Below are 22,505 nucleotides of genomic sequence, written 5' to 3' on the forward strand. Positions count from 1 at the left end.
GCTAGGCGCTTCTTATTAGCGCACGCGATAGGCGCTTGTTATTGGCGCACGCGATAGGCGCACGTTGTTAGCGCACGCGATAGGCGCATGTTGTTCGCACATTTATAAGTCGCCCGTAGATAGGCGCACATTGCTAAGACGCCCGTAGAGAGGCGCACATTGCTAAGACGCCCGTAGAGAGACGCACCTTGCTAAGGCGCCCGTGGATAAGCGCATATTGCTAAGATGCCCGTGGATAGGCGCACGTTTATAAGACGCCCGTTCTAGGCGCATGCTGTTAAGCGCACATCATTGGGCGATACCGAATTTCAGGCGAATGGAGCATAAGAGAGCCCATGCGGCCGCAGAGCCGGCACCTCCAGAATCGAGCATGAAAGCTCTAAGCCTCTGCTCAGCATGCAACCTCAGAGCTACACAGAGCGAGGAAGCAGACTCACTATGTGCCCAATGTGAGGAGGCCATGGGAGTTCCAGCACAGGACCGGCCCCAGCCCAGCGGTTCCTCAGGGAGCACACCGGACTTAGCGGGCCGCGGCGAGCAACCAGGGAACCCGAGAGACCTGGTGCCCCTACGGCCAGATCCGGCTTCGCTTTCCTGGGTGGAATTGTTCAAGGGTATTCACGCCTTTGTCCAGATGCAGTCTGTTCCTCGAATGGATCTTCCCGTTCCGGCTTATCCGGTCCCTGTACCCTCGAGACCTAGGCGCAGCCACTCACCACCCGACAGCCCCGCTTATGGGGATTCGGATTGCTCCCAGGTAAGTGAGGAACCCCCCGAGGAATGTGAACTTCCCTCGGAGATAGAGCCATATCGGACCATGAGGCGCTTCTTTCAGAGAGAAGATCTTTTCAGGCCTGGTCTCGCAATGCCTATCGGAGCTGGCCATTCCGGGCCAGGATACCCCAGGGGACCCTAAAATGAACCCCCTGTTAGAGGGCCTGCGCCAACCGGCTCACCATTTTCCCCTCCTACAAGCAGCACAGCAGCTAATCGATCTGGAATGGAAGGCACCGGAGGCCTCATTCAAAGGGGGTCGGGCCTTGACAGGCATGTACCCTCTGGATCCGTCGTCCAAGGAGCTGCTAGCATGCCCCAAGGTAGACGCCATAGTTAACGCAATAGTGAAGCACACCACCATTCCGGTTGAGGGGGGAGCGGCCCTCAAAGATACGCATGACCGGCGCATGGACACCATTCTGAAACAAGCCTTTGAGGTAGCAGCCATGTCCCTACGAATCGCGACCTGCTGCACCGTGGTGACTCGCTCCTGTTTATCACAGGCGAGAAGTAACGCCCAGGGGGCAGACATGGAATCAGCTCTCGCATTTCTCACTGACGCAGCCTCCGACTTCGTTCGTATGGCAGCCAGAAGACAGCTTTGGCTCCGTCATTGGGCGCCCGACTCGTCCTCCAAGACGCGACTCACAAGAATGCCCTTTAAGGGTTCACTACTGTTCGGCAGCGATCTCGAGAGCTGGGCTACTAGATGGGGTGCCTCTCCTTTACCCCGTTTACCAGAAGAAAGGCCGAGGAGGAGCCAGCGGTCCTTTTCTAGACCTTCCAGAGGTAGAAATTCTCAGCGCTTCAACCCTTACAGGTCTCGCTATCGAGATCCTCGTTCCCAGGCCAGGAACCAGTCCTTTCGGACTAAGCATAACAAGAAGAGAATCGGCTCGGGTTCCGGCCCCAGCCGCAACCCACAATGACAATCAGCCAACCCATCCGGGGGTAGCAGCCATAGGGGGCTAACCCTCTTCTACCGCAGGTGGGTCGAGATTACTTCAGACCAGTGAGTCCTCGCCATCATCCGGGAAGGATATTACCTGGATTTCTTTCGGCTTCCGCCGAACAAGTTTGTGGAATCTCCTTGTTCGCCGCTCAAGGCAGCGGCACTAGAAGTGACCTTACAGAGGCTCCTGGCACTAACAGCCATAATCCCAGTACCTGCGGAAGAAGTAAATTCTGGGCATTATTCCATTTATTTCATAGTACCCAAGAAGGAGGGCATTTTCAGGCCCATCCTGGACCTCAAGTCAGTCAACCGACACCTACAGGTCCCCAGCTTTCGCATGGAAACTCTATGGTCTGTCAAGAATTCAGTACAGCCTAGATCTGTCGGAAGCATACCTGCATATCCCCATCCATCGGGATCACCAGCGCTATCTACGCTTCAAAGTCCTGAATCAGCACTTCCAGTTCCGAGCTTTACCCTTCGGGTTAGCCACCGCACCACGGATCTTTACCAAGGTCATAGTAGTAGTGGCGGCAGCACTCAGGAAGGAAGGGATTCTCGTCCATCCCTACCTGGACGATTGGCTGATCAGGGCAAAGTCACCGGAGAGTCACCGGGCAACCAACAGAGTTATAGCTCTTCTGGAAAGCCTAGGTTGGGTAGTCAACATCAAGAAGAGTTCCCTACAGCCGTCCCAGTCGCTGGAATACCTAGGGTCCAATTCGACACCCACAACGACAAGGTCAGCCTGATCTCCAAGAGACAGTCGAAACTCTGGAATCATCTGCAGATCCTGCTTAGCGCCATCCGGCCCACAGCTCGGGAATTACCTACAGGTCCTCGGCCTCATGGCATCCACTCTGGAAGTGGTGCCTTGGGCGCGGGCTCATATGAGACCATTGCAACGCGCCCTTCTATCTCAATGGAGCCCACGATCGCAGAACTACACCATACACCTACCACTGCCGGCCAGAGTGCGGAATCAACTACGGTGGTGGTTACGGCCCGGCCACATAAGCCGGGGGTCAAGAATGTCCTCCCCAACCTGGATTCTGCTCACCACAGATGCCAGCCTGAACGGTTGGGGAGCACACTGCGAGGAACTCACCGCCCAAGGGCGGTGGACCAGAGAAGAGTCAAGGTGGAACATCAACTGACTAGAGGCACGGGCAGTCAGGGTTGCGTGCCTGCGATTTGCCCACAGACTTCGAGACAGAGCGGTCAGAGTGATGTCAGACAGCGCCACCACGGTGGCATACATCAATCGTCAGGGCGGAACCAGAAGCCAACAAGTGTCCCTAGAAATAACTCCCCTGGTGATTTGGGCAGAAGCAAATCTTCAGGACATCTCCACCGTCCACATTGCCGGGAAGGACAACACGATGGCAGACTTCCTCAGCAGAGAAAGCCTAAACCCGGGGGAATGGCAGCTGTCACCCACAGTTTTTCAGATAATTGTGGATCGATGGGGGACGCCAGCCATGGACCTATTAGCGGACAGGCCCAACGCTCAAGTTCCCAGATATTTCAGCCGCAGGCGGGATCCTCGGGCTCAGGGGATCGATGCCCTGGTACAACCGTGGCCTCAGGGGATCCTGCTATACGCCTTTCCTCCATGGCCCCTGCTGGGCGCCATTGTTCACAGGATTCAGCGACACAGAGGCATAGTTCTTCTAGTGGCCCCGGATTGGCCAAGAAGACCCTGAGACGCGGACATGAGAAGACTCCTGGCAGGGACTCCTCTACGCCTGCCTCCGCACAGGGACCTGCTGCAGCAAGGTCCCATCCTCCACGAGGATCCGGCTCAATTCTCTCTTACGGTCTGGCCATTGAGAGGGCTCGACTGAAGAAAAGGGGATACTTGAGCCGGTTATAGATACACTCCTCCGAGCACGCAAATTCTCCACATCACTAACATATATCAGGATCTGGAGAGTTTTTGAAGCCTGGTGCGACTCTCACGGCACCAATTCACATACCGCGAAGATTCCTATCATTTTGGAATTCCTACAAGATGGACTTCAGAAGGGTCTGTCCCTCAGCTCCATCAAGGTTTAGGTAGCAGCGCTGTCTTGCTACGGTCCCAGGAGTGACGGCAACACCATTGCCAAACACCCAGACGTCTCACGTTTCCTGAAAGGAGTTAAACACATTCGCCTGCCACTGAAGTGGCCAGTACCCTTGTGGAATCTCAACCTAGTATTGGAACTTTTGGCGGGATCAGCCTTCAAGCCCCTTCGAGGCCTGTCCCTCCGTTTGCTAACCTTGAAGATGGTGTTCTTGCTTGCTGTGTGTTCAGCACGCCGCATCTCAGAGCTACAAGCACTCTCCTGTCGTGAACCATTTCTCAGAATCACTCCAGAGGCTATCCATCTTCGCACAGTGCCATCCTTTTTACCCAAGGTGGTCTCACACGTTCACCTCAACCAAACCATATCCTTGCCTTCCACGGAAGGTTTGAAGAAGTCGGAGGAAGGTTGAATGCTACGCCATCTCGACATCGGCAGACTGCTGTCCAGATACCTGGAAATGTCAGAAGCAGTACGAAAGACGGACCACCTGTTCGTTCTGCACAGCGGGAAGAAGCTAGGGGAAGCAGCCTCACGGCCAACCATCGCCCGCTGGATTAAAGAAGTTATCAAGGCAGCCTACAGAGAGGCGGGAAAAGCACCGCCTCTGCAGGTCAAGGCTCATTCTACCAGAGCACAGTCGGCCTCTTGGGCAGAAGCTAAGCTGCTGTCGCCTGCAGAGATATGCAAAGCGGTGACGTGGTCCTCCCTCCGTACCTTCTCCAGATTCTACCGTCTGGACGTCCAGGCCAGGGAGGACACAGCATTTGCGAGGGCGATCCTACACGGTCCTCGGGCAGCCTCCCGCCCAGTCCGGGAGTAGCTTTTGTACATCCCATTTGTTTTGAGTCCATCTGCTACACGCTAGGAAATGTTGAGATTACTTACCTGATAATCTCCTTTTCCTTAGTGTATGCAGATGGACTCAGCATCCCGCCCAGCTGCCGGTATACATGGGGATTCGCCGACTCACGGTATGCCATGTTTTACTTATAAAAGGGCTTCCACCCTGCCGGGTGTCGACGCCTTCTGGTTGAGAACACTGGCGGTCTCCAGCTACCATCAATTGGTCAGGGTAATCCTGTTGATTAATCGATCGGTCAATCACACATAGATCCATAAAGCTTTTGCTAGGAAGATTACTGAATTGCTACACTTCCTGTGGGGGTATATGTACCCGTGCTGACGTCAGATCCGTCTCCAACTGCTGACGCAATGGATCACATAAGAGCCCATGCGTCCTCAGAAGCGGCACCTCCAGAGTCAGGCATAATAGCTCTAGGCGTCTGCTCAGCATGCCACCTCAGAGCCGCACAGAGCGAGGAAGCAGACGCCCTATGCGCCCAATATGAGGAGGCCCTGGTAGCTCCAGGCCACGGCCAGTCTCACCCAAGGTTAAGTGCTAGCTCCTCAGGAAACACCCTGGACCTAGCAAGCCCCAGTGAGACCATCCCTCAGACGGGGACCCCCAGAGACCTGGCACCCCTCAACTTAGAACCTGCTTCGCTCTCCTGGGTGGAATTATTCAAAGGGATTCACACCTTTGTCAGGATGCAGTCTGAGTCCTGAGCGGACCCATACCCACCGGAAGACCCTCATGCCCCAGGACCCTTGAGGCCTAGGCACAGGCTCCCACCTCACAGAAGCCCCACCTACGGGGACATGGATTACTCAGAGGAAGAAGTCGAGTCCCTCGAGGAGGGAGAACTTCCCTCGGGGACAGAGCCGCATCGAACCATGAGACGCTTCTTCGCAAAGGAGGATCTTCCGGACCTGGTATCTCAATGCCTATCGGAACTCGCTATCCCGGGCCAAGGCACCCCGGGGGAACCTAGAATGAACCCCCTGCTAGAGGGCCTTCGACAGACGGCCCACCATTTTCCCCTCCTACAGGCAGCACAACAGCTAATCGACCTGGAGTGGAATGCGCCAGAGTGCTCATTCAAAGGGGGTCGAGCCTTATCCACCATGTACCCCCTGGACCCAGCGACCAAGGAGCGGCTAGCGTGCCCCAAAGTGGACGCCATAGTTTGCGCAGTCGCTAAGCGCACCACCATACCAGTGGAGGGAGGGGCGGCCCTCAAGGACACACATGACCGGCGCCTGGAAGCCATACTGAAACAAGCCTTTGAAGTGGCAGCCATGTCCCTACAAATTGCGACCTGCTGCACTGTGGTGACACGTTCCTGTTTATCTCAAGCCAGGAACAATACCCCGGGAGAAGAAATGGAATCAGCTCTCTCGTTCCTCACTGACGCTGCCTCCGATCTGGTACGCACAGCAGCCAGGGGAGTGTCATCCTCAGTGGCAGCCAGGACACAACTCTGGCTGCGAAATTGGTCGGCCGACGCCTCCTCCAAGACACGCCTCACAAGAATGCCCTTCAAGGGATCCCTCCTGTTCGGCAGCGAACTAGAGAAATTGGCTAACAAATGGGGCGACTCTCCATTACCTCTTCTGCCAGAAGACAAGTCAAAGAGAAACCAGCGCCCCTTTCCCAGGCCATCCAGAGGCAGAAGCTCACAACGCTTCAACCCTTACAGGAATAGCTACCAAGCACCTCGTCCTCCGGCCAGAAACCAGTCCTTTCAGAACAGACACAGCAAGAGGGGAACCGCCTCGGATTCAGGTCCCAGCCGCACCCCACAATGAGAATCAGCCGACCCATCCAAGGGAAGAAGCCATAGGGGGCAGACTAACCCTATTCTACCGCAGATGGGTCGAGATAACTTCGGACAAGTGGGTCCTAGCCATCATCCGAGAAGGGTACTACCTGGACTTCCTCTGAACCATGGCCTCCACTGCCTCTGCTTCTTACAGTCGCCTCTCCAGCGGCCCAACTGTTGGCACAGCGGCTCCATGAGCTCTGGGAGGCCACTAATGCTCGTCTTCGTCATGTGGCTGAGACTGCGAAACGGACATCTGACAAGCATCGTCGACCTGCTCCGCAATTCAATGCGGGAGACCGGGTTTGGCTCTGCACCAGTCATTTACGCCTCTGGGTCCCTTCCATGCGATTAGCTCCCAGATACATTGGACCGTTTCTCATCAGTAAACGTCTGGGGCCTGTAACTTATCGGTTGCGACTTCCCACCAGTCTTCGCATTCATAATTCCTTCCACGTCTCCTTGCTAAAGCCTTTAATTTCCTCTTCGTTCCATGATACTCCACGCCAGTCTTTTGCCATCGAGTCTGATGAGGATCCCATCTATCAAGTACGGGAAATCCTGGATGTTCGTCGTAACCATAGACGGTGGGACTATCTGATCGCCTGGGAAGGGTTTGGTCCAGAGGAGAACTCCTGGGAACCGTCGACGAATATCTTGGATAAATCTTTACTTCACCACTTTCATCTTCTGCATCCTATTTATTTATTTATTTATTTATTTATTATTTATTTAAGTTTTTTTTATATACCAAAATTCAAGACGATAGTCCCATCATGCAGGTTCACAAGAAACAGGGGTGCAATTAAAATAAACTTTACAATTTGAACAATAGTGCAGAAAAGCAGTTACATGTAACAGGGAAACAATAACTTGGAGTAAGAAGGAAAATGAAGATCAGATAATTATATATATATATATAATAACATTATAAGGGGTGGCTATTAATGCTATTACTAGCGAAGTATATCCTAATAAACCGGGCCGTTCCAGGAGGGGGGCGTAAGGGGGGGGAGTACTATTGTGAGTCCCGGCTGCGCTTACCCACGGCCCGACCTCTCTACCTCCTCCACGTCGCCGGCACAAGGTCCTCCTCATGGCGGGCAGCAGCGTGCGGGCCACGGCGCGACTGACTCGGGACGTCGGGGTGCAGCGTCGGGAGAGACGCGGCGAATCCCACCTCTTAAAGGAGCCGTGGCGCCAAAACCAGGCCGGCCCCGGAAGATGACATCATCAGCCAGGGAGATTTAAACTCCCTCTGAGGAAGGGAAGACGCCTTTGCAACAGGTTCCAGTGCTTGTCTGCTGTTTTTCTGGCTACCCTGTTTCCTGGTTCGACTTTGGATTGGATTTGGATTTGCTACTCGCCGCCTGCCTTGGACCTTTGCCCGGATTTGGACTTCGATGCTTGCTTCCTGCCCCGACCTGAGGTTTGGATACTGTCTGACCGGCCTGACTCGGATTGGAACCCGGATGGTGTTTGCTGCCTGCCTTGACCCTTGCCTGGAACCCGGACTGTGTCTGTTTGCCGCCTGCCTTGACCCTTGCCTGGAACCTGGACTGTGTCTGTTTGCCGCCTGCCTTGACCCTTGCCTGGAACCCGGACTGTGTCTGTTTGCCGCCTGCCTTGACCCTTGCCTGGAACCCAGACTGTGTCTGTTTGCCGCCTGCCTTGACCCTTGCCTGGAACCCGGACTGTGTTTGTTTGCCGCCTGCCTTGATCCATTGCCTGGAGTCGGACTGAGTTGCTTGCCGCCTTCCAAAGGACTCCGTGCCGAATCGTGTTGCAGAGTTTTCCACCTTCCGGAGAAGAGTACACCTGAGCGCTACAGGTGGGTGCCATCCCTCGTCCCGGTCCAAGGATCCACTACTATAACATGTTCCATCTTTCTAACTGGGGTCTCGCCACCTCTTCCATACAGGTGCTCCTCATTGGCTTATCATACTCAAGTTGACAGTAAACCGATTTTGCTTCATGAAAGGCCCTATGCATGTCACACTCCAGGTACAAAGACCACCTGTTCTGTAGGACCCTCAGTGTAGTTCTTTCCCAACTAATGAAGCCTCCTTTTGAATAATTGGAGACAGTTGCTCTAAAATACTTAACATGGAAAGAAGTGTTCCTCGTTCCAGTGACTTCAGCTAGAAGAGTTGGCAAACTCCAAGTTGTCCACTGTACTCGCCTGAAATTTCTTCCAAAGATTGACTTGGCTTTTCTTATCAATTAATCCATTGTATTACCTACCTTGTTTCCTAGGATCCAAGCACATGAGGGCAAAAAAGCCCTGCATATTCTGGACTGCAAAAGGCCTTAGCATATTACAAAAAATTTGTCAGGCACATCAGAAAACCTCATAACTGTTTATCTCATACGATCCCAACTGACTAGGAGAAGTGATTGCTCAAGCGTACCTTGTCTAACTGGTTGGCTGAATTTATTAATCAGTGCTACACTTTAGCAGGACTGCAAATCACAATCTCTATGAAGGCTCATCAAGTGAGATCCACGGCTGCTTCAATTGCACACCTTCAAGAAGTACCCATTGAAGATATCTGCAAAGCTGCAGCTTGGTCTTCCATTCATACCTTTACATCACTCTTCTACCTTGATAACATTTCAAAGACTGCAATAAATTTGGACAAGCAATTTTACAAAGTCTGGTCCCACAGTAGTCCACTTTGTATGTGGGAGTCCTGTGCGGAGGGTTGTTATGTAAACGTTCTGCTGCAACCCTCAGCTTGGGACTCTCTATAAAGGTAATGACAGTTCAGCCTGCTTATTGATGGAAAAAGCAAATTTGATTACTATAAACTGTCTTTTTCCATAGGCAGCAGGATGAATTAGCCATGGAATACCCACCCACCTCTCTGGAGAGTAGACTAAATAGCTAGATTAGCTCTGGTATAGACTGAGGAGACTCATGAGGTATCACCTATGTGGGAACTCCTGCACATGCTCAGTAGAGTTCAAAGCTCTACTACATGGAAAGATATTAGTCCGATGTCATTGGATGACATCAGCTACATGTCATGGCTAATTCATCCTATCTACAGAAAACACCATTTATGGTAAGCAAACTTGCTTTGTAAAGAGCCATTTCTACAGGTAAAGCAATGTTTTACCCAAGGAAATGTCTTTGAAAATTACCTTGCCTATTTTTATATGGTCAGTAGTAGTAGGTATATCTCTTACCATTAGAGTGATACTTCACCAGACTGCTGGAACATCTAAGAAATGCTGCAAAATAGCTTTCTAAGATTTTTTGCATGCTTCGTTCTTATTTATATTCATAGTTCTTATATTATAAATAATCAGTGATACTCCAAGATTACAGTTGAATATTTTGTTCAATAGAATTTAAGGTTAAATTCTTAGTACAATAATGAACAGTTTAACTGTTTTAAAACAATGAGAATAACATACAGTATATTTTCAGAGCACATCACCAGTAATGAGATGAGCAAGTTAGCCAGATAAACTTATCTGGCTAACTCAGACAAGATAGCGATGCAGTTGCACCATGGAATATATTTGGCTATCTTATAGTTAGCTTGATAATTTTATCTGGGTAACTGTAGTATAGCCAAATAGCTGTCCTAGACTTATCCAGCTGCCTAAGCCAGATAAGGCTGAAAATCTGTAGTTATCTAAGTAGCTCCTCCCCAGAACATCCTTGTCCTGCCCCTTACTTATCAAGCCAGATAAACAGCTGGCTGTGGAGACTGGCCAGCGCAGCTGAATTTTCAGACGCCACAACTTAGCTGGGTTAGTTGGAACTTAACTAGCTAAGTGGTGCTGAATATTGACCTCAGAATGTTTTTAAGTTTGTGGTATTGGTAATTTTGCATTTCTGACTCAAACTTTGGTTACATTATAGTTGTCCTTAACATTTAGTGTTAACATGAATTTCCTTGCAAGTTCTATCACACAGGAGCAAAATGCTACCAGGGAGATAATTGCAAGTTTTCTCATGCTCCTTTGACTGATGAAACAAAAGAATTATTGGACAAGGTAAGAATATATTTTTGTAGAAAAATAATGTAATGTATGTGCAACTAAGGGCTAGATGTACTAAAGGATTTTCCTATTTTGTATGGGAAAGTATATTAGCACATCTGACTCGAAAAGTGGATTAGTGCACTTCCCTTCTAGTAAGGAATATATATCTAGAATTTAATGGGTGCTATGAATTATTAAAGAGAGCATTTGCAAAATCTCATTTTATGCTGACTGAGCAACCAGCATAACATGACTCTTATACCTCTAGAGGTCCATATTTAGACATAGTCCGGATAGCAAAGTTAGCTGGATAAACTTATCTGGCGAATTTTGGAGGTAAATTCAATAGTTTGGCTGCACTGTTGAATATATCCGGCTATCTTAAAGTTAGTCGGCTAAATTTAGGATAGATCTTTGACTCAACCAGACTTAGCCGGCTAAGTTATCCAGCTAACTCTGCATCTCAGAGTTAGCCAGCTAATCAGCTCCTCCCAATTACATCCCCAGAAGGCCCCTAACTTAGCCAGCTAAATTTAAAATTTAGCTGGATACGTGCCCAAATATTAATTTAGCTAACTAATTTCTGAATTAGCTAGATAAATGCTTTTGAGTATGGTAACTACCATTCCATACAAGATAAGTGAGAAGGGCTAGACCCAGTGATTTGATTAGCTGATAGAACTCTTTTCAGCTTGGCAAACTTTACATTCTTAGCATCCAGACAGATGAATCCAGAACCAGTGGGGTTATGCACCTCTACCAGCAGAAGGAGATGGAGCCAAGCTGACATCACAGTACATATACCCCTGCAATGACAACAGCCTGCCAGTATTCTCCGTCTCCAGCAGATGGTGGACATGCATATCCCTACTGGGGATTGCTTTAAGTTTTAGAAGGAGAAAGGAAAAAGGAAATTTAATTCGCCCCGCTTTCCTGCGATGATACCAAATGGTCCCTCCCTAATTGAGAATTCCTGAGGTGATTTCTATGGTCCCTCACATGAGTGCCTTGGTCTGGTAGCTGGTTTTTCAGCTGGTGTGGCCTTAGCTGTGAAACAGTTGAAAGGTAGCAGGTGCAGGAAGCCGAATGAGGTGGTAATGGTATATGCGCCCCCCCCAAGCTGGAGACAGATGCTAAAGCCAGGACGGACTGATCTCAGGTAACGCTTAAAAAAAAAAGAAGAAAACAGAGGAGAAGGGTTTCTGTAGGGCTTCTTCCGGTCTCTGTTCTTGGCACACCGATCCGACATTCGATCCCACCTCTGAGAGAATTTAAGGGATGTGGACAGCCTGGCGGGTTAAGTAGCCTTTTTGGGCTAGGCCCCATTCTTAGGCTTTTCCCTATGCACTGCATAGTAGGCCATGGTGGCATTTTTGCGCATTTTCCTGCACGCAAGGCTGCCCTCTTCAGGACCGGCTGTTTGTGCAAGTGTGTCCGGCTTTGCATCCAGCTGTGTGCCCAGATTTGCTTAGGCATCCAGTTGGTAGTAGCATCTAATTTGGGCGTGTGCGTTCCTATACACTTAAATTTTGGATGCCTATTTTTTACAGTGCGAATTCAGCTGTATGCACACCTTTTAAGTCGCCTGTTAAGCGTACAGACAGACTGATGGCATCCATAGTTAAGCCTTAACCTCTGTGCTGCTTGTCATATTCAGGCATCTCAGCCTGGCGTTCCCTCTAACTTGTGCCAGTGCTGCTTGGAGGCTCAGTGAGAATTGCCTTCGTCTGATTTTACCCAGCCTGTTGAGGGCTTGGGTAAAAAGAGGTATCAGAAGGGGCACCTGACCTTGGAACTCCCTTAACTGGTTTGTCAGTGGGAGAAGATAATTCAGTGGGCACAGGACAGGTGCCTCCTGGTTTTGGCATGGATCCTTTTGCCTTTTCTTATGTGGAATTTTTTCAAGGATTGCAATCTTTTTTTCAGGTGCAGTCCTCGGCCCCAACTAATCTTGCCAGGTCAGAGTCTGAGGTGGTGATCTCTTGCACACCTGGTGCTGCAGTTAAGCGCCAAATTACATCTGGATCGGCAGCCAGTCTTCCCAATGGGGACCCGGATGGCATGGATGATGAAGCCGACCTTTACTCCCTGGAGGATGGAGAAATTTATCCAGGATTGGAACTGTATAGGACTAATTTGTGGGTCTTTCATAGATACGAGTTACCAGCTCTGATTTCCCAGACATTAAAGAAGCTGGGAGTCCCTGGGCCTGAATCCATGTCTAAGCCAAAGAAGAATCCCATTTTGATTTCTTTGCGTAAAGTCTCTTGTTTTTTCCCTGTTATGGAGGCCATTCAAGAATTGATTGATCTTGAGTGGGGCACCCTGGAGGCAGATTTCAAAGGGGGATGAGTCTTTGAAGGCCTATATTCCCTGGATCCAGTATGAGAAAGCGGTTGAGTTTTCCGAAGGTGGACGTGCTTGTGTGTACCATCTCCAAGCAGACGACTATCCCCTCCAAAGAAGAAGCGTCCTTGAAGGATGTGCACAATAGAAGGATTGAGGCCATTCTTAAGCAAGCATTTGAAGCAGTGGCAATGACTTTGCAGATAGCTTATATTGTTCCCTTGTGGCTCGCTCCTGTTTGCTTCTCTCTCAGGAGATCAATTAATCTGGTGTGAATTCTAGAAGGCGTAATGAAGCCAGCAGCTGCCTTTTGGCAGATGTGGGCTCTGATTTGGTCCACACCTCAGCCAAAGGGGTGACTTCGGTAATAGCGGCAAGGCTTCAGTTATGACTAAGAAATTGGTCGGCCGATACAACCTCCACGGCGAACTTTACGAAGTTGTCCTTTGAAGGCTCGTTCTTGTTTGGGAGCGAGTTGGAGAAAATGGCCAAAAAGTGGGATGAGTTCCCAGTTGCCAGAGGATAAGAAGCAGATGCCGCGCTCCTTTAACATGAGAGGTCGTGCTAGGGGATCCAAGCGTATTCAACACTAGAGAGTAACAGCCTTTCAGAGGACTTGACCTTTCGATAGGTCTCAGTCCTTTGGCCCCACACAGCTCAGATGGCGCACAGGCTCGGGTAGTGTAACCCCCCCCAAGTCTCCCAAAGATGGTGTTCTGACCCACCTCGGGAACAGGAGATAGGGAGTCGCCTCTCTCTCTCTTATCACAGGTGGGGCAAAATCACATCAGACCAGTAGGTCTTGGAGGTTTTACGAGATGGATATGTGCTGGAGTTTTGCAGTGTTCTTTGGGACGTATTCATGGTGTCTCCTTGCCACTCCCTGCAGAAGAGGCAGGCAGTGGAGTGTACATTGTCAATTCTTCTCAGCCTAAGGACTTTGTTTCCAGTGCTCACGTCTCAAGAAAATAACGAGCCAATATTCCATTTATTTCATTGTGCCCAAGAAGGAGGGCTCTTTGTCCCATCCTGGATCTCAAAGGCTTCAACCATCATTCGCAGGTTACTCATTTTTGCATTGAAACATTGAGCTCACTGATAATAGCCGCACAGTCAGGGGAATGTCTGATCTTCTTGGATCTGTCCGAGGCGTACCTATATATTCCCATCTGACTAGAGCACCAACGTTTTCTGCAATTCACGGTTTTGGGACGTTCTTGGTTTTGAGCGCTGCCTTTTGGTCTTGCCACCTCACCCTGAAATTTTTCCAAGGTTATGATGGTGGCGGCAGAGTTTAGAAAGGATGGGATTCTGGTACACCCATACTTGGGCGACTGGCTGATTCTGGCCAAGTCTCTGAAAGACAGCCTCCTGGTGTTGCACAATCTGATCCCCTTGTTGCAGGAGCTCAGTTGGGTGGTGAACCTGGCCAAGAGCAGTCTTCAGCCATCTTAGTCACTAGAGTATCTCGGTGTTCGGTTCAACACGAAGCAGGCAGGGTTTTCCTGCCAGAGGGTTGTATTCAGAAGTTGTTGGCGCAGGTACATCTGTTGATGAACACATTAAACCCAACAGTGTGGCCTGCTACATGTGCTAAGATTGGCGGCAGACCTGGACGTCTTGCCATGGTCGAGGGTTCATATGTGTCCTCTTCAGCACTCCCTGCTGTCTCGTTGGAGCCTTCAGTCTCAGGACTATTCGATTTGGCTCCACCTGCCGATGGAGGTCTGCTCTCAACTACAGTGGTGGTTACAAGTGGATTTTCTAAGAAAGGGGGATTTCCCTAAAATCACTGGACTGGCTAGTACTCATGACAGATGTGAGCCTCCAGGGTTGGGGAGCTTATTGTCAGGAACTGACAGCGCAAGGGTGCTGGAGTGCAGAAGAGTCTCTCTGGAACATCAATCAGCTGGAAGCCTGGGCAGTCCAGTTGGCATGCTTGCAGTTCAGCAACAGGTTGCAGGGTCGAGCGGTTTAGATAATGTCTGACAATGTAACAACAGTGGCCTACATCAGTCGGCAGCAAGTGTCTCGGGAAATAGACCAACTTTTGGAATGGGCAGAAGTGCATCTTCAGGAGATCTCAACCTCGCACATGGCAGGAAAAGACAATGTAAGAGCAGACTTTCTCAGCAGGCCTTCTGGACCCAGGAGAATGTGTATTGTCAAACAAGGTGTTTCATCTAATACTGGATCGCTGGGGTCTTTCATTTCTGGACCTGCTGGCGACATCTTGCAGTATGAAGATTCTTTGATTCTTCAGTCGCAGGAGAGATCCAAAGTCATTGGACCTTGAAGCTGTCATGCAGGAATGGCTGGAGGACAAGCTGCTGTATACTTTTCCCTAGTGGCCCATGTTGAGAAGAATGCTTTGGAGGGTCAAGAGTCACAGAAGGATGTGCTTCTGGTGGCATCAAATTGGCCCAGGAGACCATTGTATGCGGATCTGCAAAGGCTCCTGGTGGATTCTGCCTAACTGTTTCCACCGCGCAAGGATCTGTTACGGCAGGGGCCTGTTCTTCACTAAGATCCAACTCGATTTTATCTTACGGTATGGCCCTTGAGAGGGCTCACTTGCTGCAACGTAGATATTCTACTTTGGTGATTGCCACCTTGTTACAAGCGAGAAAGTTCTCCTCTTCCTTAGTCTATGTGCGGGTTTGGCGAGTGTTTGAAGCTTGGTTTGAAGATTGAGGGGTTCTTCCTCGTTCGGTTAAGATCCTGCTCATTTTGGAATTTTTGCAGGATGGATCGAGTAAAGGCTTGGCCCTTAATTCCTTAAAGGTACAGTTTTTGGCTCTTGCTGGTTTCAATAGTCAGGTGAATGGTGGTCCCTTGTCAGCTCAACCAGATGTGGCCCGTTTTCTTGAAAGGAGTGAAACATCTTCGTCCTTCCTAATGGTTACTGGTGCCCTTGTGGAGTCTTAAATCTGGTTTTGAATTTCTTAGTGGGCCCTACGTTTTGACTGATGCATAACCTATCCTTGCGGTTACTGACCTTGAAAACAGTGTTTCTTGTGGTGATTTGTTCTGCATGTAAAATATCCGAGCTGCAGGCCTTGTATTGCCGGGAGCTGTTTTTTTGAGTGACTCCAGGGGAGATACAGCTGCATACTGTTCCTTCTTTTTTGCCAAAAATGGTCTGGGATTTTCACTTGAATCAGTCCATTTCTCTGCCGTTCCTGGATAGGGAGAGAGATGCAGAGGAATATCGCCTATGGCAGCACTTGGATGTTAAGAGACATATCGTGAGGCATCTGGAGGTTTCCAGATCTCTCAAGAAGACGGATCGCCTGTTTGTCTCCATGGTGGAAGTAAATAGGGCGAGCCGGCTTCACAAGCTACAATAGCTTGCTGGATTAAAGAGTTAGTCGTGACCGCGTATATGGATGCTGAACAGCTGTTGCCTTGTCAGGTTAGGGCTCAGGCAGCGTCATGTGCGGATGTTTTGTCGTCTCCCGCCAACATTTGCCGAGCTGAGACGTGGTCCTCCTTACACACCTTTTCCAGGTATTATTGTCTGGATGTGCAGGCCTGAGAGCCTTTGCACGTGCGGTTTTGACTGGATTTCCTCCTGCCCTATTTGGGAGTAGCTTGGATACATCCCACTGGTTCTAAGAAATGAGAAATTACTACTTATCTGATAATTTCCTTTTTTTTTAGGTCCGACAGATGAATGCAGCTTCCCACCCTTGGCTGCCAAATGATTGTGCCATGGTCCTCCTGCATGGCTGTATTTTCCAGGGGTTGGTGGTAAGGGTTAATCCAGTCCCTAGACTATTGTTAATGCGTTCTTTGTCTGAGCTCAGTGTTTCTTGTTGACTGAGTACTGGAATGGTATTATTCAAGTTTTTGTTAATCTGTCAGCAGTTGCTTTTGGAGAGAATACTGGCAGGCTGATGTCACTGCAGGGGTATATATATATTGTGTTCTTAGCTTTGCTCCATCTCCATCTGCTGGTAGAGGTTCTTAACCCCACTGGTTCTGGATTCATCTGTCTGTCCTAAAGAAAAGTAAATTATCAGATAAATAGTTATTTCTCATTAGGAGAGCTGTTTTAAAAAAACATTTACCTGGGTAAATAGCCTATTTGAAATTGCCCACCCTATGCACAAGTGAAAGTATACACAGGGATCAATAACTTATCTACTTATCCATGTGTTCTTTCCTTTTTAGAGCTGGTGAAAAATCCGTAGGAAAAATTCCTATGAACTTTGCATCTACCTGCAAAGTTTGGAAATTTGCGCCCTACAAACACAGATTAATTACAAATTTGTCTTAATGGAAGCAGTTTTCAAAAACTGCAGACTTTTCCCTAAGGATTTTGTACAAGATTTCAAAAGGAAAGTATGCAAATATTTACCATTTGAAAATTGCTTAGGGAAAAGATATTCACAGATTTGCACCTACTTTTTCTCTGTGGACAACCAGGACTATATCACTACACAAGTGGGTGATGATATCTGATGGTGCTGATCCACACCATGCTCCTCTCCAGAGCCTACTACCTCTTTATTTTCTTTTCCTGTCGAGTGTCTTTAAAAAAAGAACATTTAAATTATTAGTAAAACTAAATACTAGGGAGGTTGATATCTATCTGCATACTTCTCCCAGCCTGCCAGGTACAGGTGAGATTGCAGTCCATCTGCATATTTCTCCCACCTGCCTCAAAGGATACAGCAACTCCCTTGGGTTTCACCAGCTGGCCAAGATGTACATGTCATCGCGCTACATCTAGTTAATAGATTTTTCCCTCTCTTTATTTCCTATGGCTCCATTACATATACTTTACCTGATGCTAATCATCCCCATTCTTATTCCCTGTAGCAAACTAGTACTGATGCCCAAATCTTCTGTCCTCATTCTCTACATTCTTTTCCTCACCTGCCATTTTGTTTTCTGTCCTATCCACTGTTCTTGAGCTTCAAAGTTTCCTTCATCTCATCCAGCCATCTGCATTCTTGCTAAAAGCATCTCATCATCATTGATATGGCACACTTTCACCTCTCTTCTCTGTATTCTCCTGCTTCTCCTTCTACTCTGTTAGGGTTTATCAGCCCTTCTACTCTGTTAGGGTTTATTAGCCCCTCCAAGGCAACTTTCACCCCATCTGTTACCCCTCCAGTCTTATCCCTTGTTCCTTCCTCCCTCTTTTCATCCTTTCTCATGCTCCTCGTGAAATGACCACTCTATTTCCAATAAGCATGTCTACATTCATGTCCTATTTATAATTCTCTTCATCTTCTTGGCTTGACTGAGACTTTGCTTTCTCACAGGACAAGCAGGATGGTAGTCCTCACATATGGGTGACATCATCAGGAGGGAGCCCAATCACAGAACACTTTTGTCAAAGTTTCTGAACTTTGACTGGCACCTACTGGGCATGCCCAGCATGGCACTAACCCTGCATCCAGCAGGGGTCCCCCTTCAGTCTCTTTTTTCCATGCAGCAGTAGCCACGCGGGTTAAGGAGCTCTCTAGATATTCCTGACAGGAATTTTCCTCACAGAACCTCTTTAAAAACTTTCAAAAAATTCTACCCCATAGGGAGTCCCCCTATCAATATCCATACTCGGAGGTCGAAAGGTTAGGCTTTACCCTCATTTGCGGTCGATTCCTGTCGAGTTTTCCCTTTGGGGCCTACTGGCCATCGACCGCACTGCGGCTAAATTTTTGTTGAAGCCATGGCATCAGGTTTTCGTCAGTGCCCCGATTGCCCTCGGACAATCTCCATCACAGACCAGCATAGAGTGTGTGTATTGTGCTTGGGGTCCGACCATGATACCCTGACTTGCACCAAAAATGCCCAAATGACGCCGAAGGGCCATAAGGCCCACTTAGAGAAGATGGAGTTTCTTTTTCATTCAAAACCCCCAACTCCATCGACCGCTTCGACTTCGTCTGAGCCGGTGCCATTGACCTCTAGCCAGCAGCGAGATACCGGTGCTGCCTGACCGGCATTGACTAATCCAAAGGTGTTGACTTCTTCCTCATTGCCTCAAGAGAAGGACCGAGGAGAACATCGTGAAAAGCATTGACACCGGCATCGGAAGACTCAGTCCGCTGATCCAGGCAAGCCCTCTGCATCAGTGTCGACAGAGCCACCGACAAAGAAATCCTGTCCAGAGAAGGCCCCATCCTCCTCTGTGACCGGGTCACCGAGGTGTTCCCCACCTTCATCGGTGCAGAGAGCCGCGACTCCACTTTCACCGGTGGACTCTCCGGCTACACCTCTATTGCCTCCTACGCCGGAGCTGGGGTTACATGCCCCAGGCTTCCACGAGGAATTGGATCAGATGATCCAAGAGGTCATTGGTAAGGCACTTCAGGGCTTCCAACCTCCATCGGCACCGATGCGAGCCCCAGTCGTCGACCCGATGTCCATGGTGCTTGCACCACTGCTAGGCAGACTAGATGCGCTGATTGGTGCTCTTCCACCGGTGGAACCAAGAATACCGGTATGTCCACCACCTTCTACGCCGCTATCCCAGGACAAGCAGGATGCTAGTCCTCTCATATGGGTGACGTCACTGACGGAGCCCTATTGCGGGAAAACTTTCTGTCAAAGTTTCTAGAAACTTTTGACTGGCACTCTGAGCCCACTGAGCATTCCCAGCATGCCATGATATTCTCTGCCACAGGGGTCTCTCTTCAGTCTTCGTTTTTCCGCGCTGATTTTCTGACTGAAAAGTCACTGATTTCAAAATACATTTTCTCCCATAAGGGATTTCTCTCTCATTTCCACTGGACGGTGAGAAATTGAACTTTATGGTCACAATGGTAAATGCTATGAAGAGAAGCACACTATCCCTACTATGAAGCATGGAGGTGGATTTTTGCTGTTTTGGGGGGGGGGGGAGGCGGTTACAGTGGCACAGGGAATTTATTCAAAATTAATGACAGGATGAATGCAGCATCTTAGCAGAAAATATTGAAGGAAAATTTGCATTCATCAGCCCGGAAGCTACACATGGGGCATATTTGGACTTTCTAACATGACAGTAATCCAAAACATAAGGCCAAGTCAACCCTTCAGTGGCTGCAGTAGAAGAAAGTAAAGGTTCAGGAGTGGCCATCACTGCCTCTAACCTCAGCATCATTGAGCCTCTTTGGGGAGAGCTCAGACATGCAGTTCATACTAGACAGCCAAAGAATTTACAGGATCTGGAGATGTTTTGCCAAGAGGAATAGACAGCTTTACCACATGAAAAAATAAAGGGCCCGTTCACAGCTATCACAAAAGACTGCAAGCTGTCATTTATGCAAAAGGGGGTAATATACAATATTAAGAACAGGTCCATTTTATTTATTTCCCATATTGCTATGGTTTGTTTAATGATTGTGCTATTCCGTGATGCATAATAGTTTAATTTGAAATACATTAAAAAAACACATGTTTTTTGTCTGATCACTCATGTTTTCTTAAAATGCTATGCATCTTACAAATTTTGCCAGGAATATGCAAACTTATGAGCACAACTATACGTGGCTATTACAGAAAATATGATAGTGGACAGACCGAGTCACTCCTTCAGACCCCATGAATGGTCTCTGAATCAAGGGTTAGTAAATCGTATCATGTCTCTTAGGAAGCTTGATGGTGGATCTGTTTGTTTATTTTTATTTTATTTATTTATTTTATTTTAATGATTTTATATACCGACATCCGTTTGCACATTGCATCGGTTTACATATAAAATAGGCATAGCCTTTACAATGAACAAAGGAACAGTCAACAAGAATATAGCAATAAACCAAATAATTTAGCTGATAACTTCAACTAGGGGTATCCTAAGTTAGGGGAGGGGGATAAATAAAATCACTAAAGGAGAGGCTATGTACAGGGTTCAAAATAATATGTACGTTAAGATTGCTGGTTTTGATTATGGGGGAAAAATAGAGGAGGATTGGGAGGCCTGACGAAAGTGAGGAGGTTTTTAACAGTAAGTCACAGAATGGGAAGAGTTCGTATGAGAGGTAAGCGATGGATAGGCTTGTAGGAAGAGCCAAGTTTTGAGGTTTTTTTTAAATTTGGGTGTGGAGGTTTCAGTGCGTAGGTCTGGGGGCAAGGAATTCCAGAGGGTGGGGCCGGCAAGTGAAAGGGCTCTGTTTGTGGTAGAGATGAGTCTTATTGATTTTATAGATGGAGTGCAGAGGGTTCCATGGAGAGCGGCGCGAGTTGGTCTTGTGGAGGTGCGAGGAAGGAAGGGGGGGTTTATCCAGTGGTAATGCTCATTAGTAATACTTTTGTGAATAAGGGTAAGGAGTTTGTAGAGGATACGAGATTGTATAGGAAGCCAGTGGAGATCGATCATAGTGGGAGTGATGTGGTTCTTCTTATTGGCATTTGTGAGGATACGTGCAGTAGCATTTTGAAGAAGTTGCAAAGGTTTGATGTAGGTAGCAGGGAGACCAAGGAGAAGAGCGTTACAGTAATCTATTTTAGAAAATATGATAGACTGGAATACAGTACGGAAATCAGAGAAGTAAAGTAGAGGTTTGAGTTTTTTAAGGGTTTGCAGCTTGAAGTAGCAGTTGCTGAGGATAGATTTGATGTAAGGTTTGAAGGAGAGTTGATTGTCAAGTATGACACCTAGGTTTCGTGAGTGGGTTGCAACAGGTTTCTTGCAAGTGGTTTCTTGCAACAGGAAGGTTCCTCAGTTCTGCTCCAGGTACAAGGGGACGCAACAAATTAACCTCAGATGCCTTTGCCCTACATTGGGGCCAGGGTTTCCTGTATGCGTATCTTCCAGTTCCGCTGGTGGCAAAGATTTTGTTGAAGCTCAGAGAGGACAAAGGGAACAATTATTTATTTATTTACTTACTTATTTATTTTTATATACTGACATTCACCCGTGGGTATCATATCGGTTTACAAGATAACTTTTTTGATAAAGTAACGGTGGTCATATTATTTTTACATTGTAACATTGTAACAAACATTGTAACATTGTAAACAATTATATCTGTGTAGTGCTTTAACAATTATAACATTGAGTAACATACGCTGTTTAGTTTCTTAACATTATCGTTATAGTAGCAAATGTTATTGAGGTAGTATGGACCTTTGTTGGAGGTATTATGAGAACTCTTGGTGGGGTTGTAGAGCTGGTTGTTTGGGGTTGGATCCCAGAGGGGTGGGTTAGATGTTGTCGGGATAGGCTTTTCGGAAAAGCCAGGTTTTTAGGGCTTTCTTGAAGTTTTGTGATGAGGGTTCCGTTCAGAGTTTTGTTGGTTATTTTGTTCCGCAGAGTGGGGCCTGCTATTGAGAATGCGCGTTCACGCGTTGAGGAGAGGTGTGCTTGTTTGGAGGGGACCGTAAGTAGTCCAGTGTTTTTAGAATGCAGGTTTCTTTGAGAGGAGTATGGATGAAGGGTGTCCTTTAGCCAGTCAGTCTTTTCGTTGTTGATGGATTTGTGCATGAGGGTAAGGGCTTTGTATTGAATTCTGTGGGTTATGGGGAGCCAGTGGAGGTCTTACAGAATGGGGGTGATGTGTGATATATGCTGTTTGAGAGGGATCTGGCTGTCGCATTTTGCAGTAGTTGGAATGGCTTGAGGGTGGAGGCTGGGAGTCCAAGGAGAATGGAGTTGCAGTAGTTGAGTTTAGAAAGGATGAGGGCCTGGAGTATTGATAGGTAGTCTTGAGTGAGTAGTAGGGGTTTGATTTTTTTGAGGACTTGGAGTTTGAAATA

At 48.2% G+C, this 22,505-nt stretch overlaps 1 protein-coding gene across 2 annotated transcripts in view; it reads left to right on the top strand.

Annotated features, from left to right (window-relative positions):
• The window catches only part of ZC3H6 (zinc finger CCCH-type containing 6), a 645,204-nt gene that overhangs the window by 347,528 nt on the left and 275,171 nt on the right, over positions 1–22,505 (top strand). For both annotated transcript variants that reach the window (XM_029594264.1, XM_029594263.1), the window contains one exon: positions 10,369–10,478. In XM_029594264.1, the coding sequence (XP_029450124.1) occupies positions 10,369–10,478 (110 nt within the window). The remainder of the gene's footprint in view (positions 1–10,368; positions 10,479–22,505) is intronic.

The sequence above is a fragment of the Rhinatrema bivittatum genome, chromosome 3 (genome assembly GCF_901001135.1).
Source record: "Rhinatrema bivittatum chromosome 3, aRhiBiv1.1, whole genome shotgun sequence".
NCBI lineage: Eukaryota > Metazoa > Chordata > Amphibia > Gymnophiona > Rhinatrematidae > Rhinatrema > Rhinatrema bivittatum.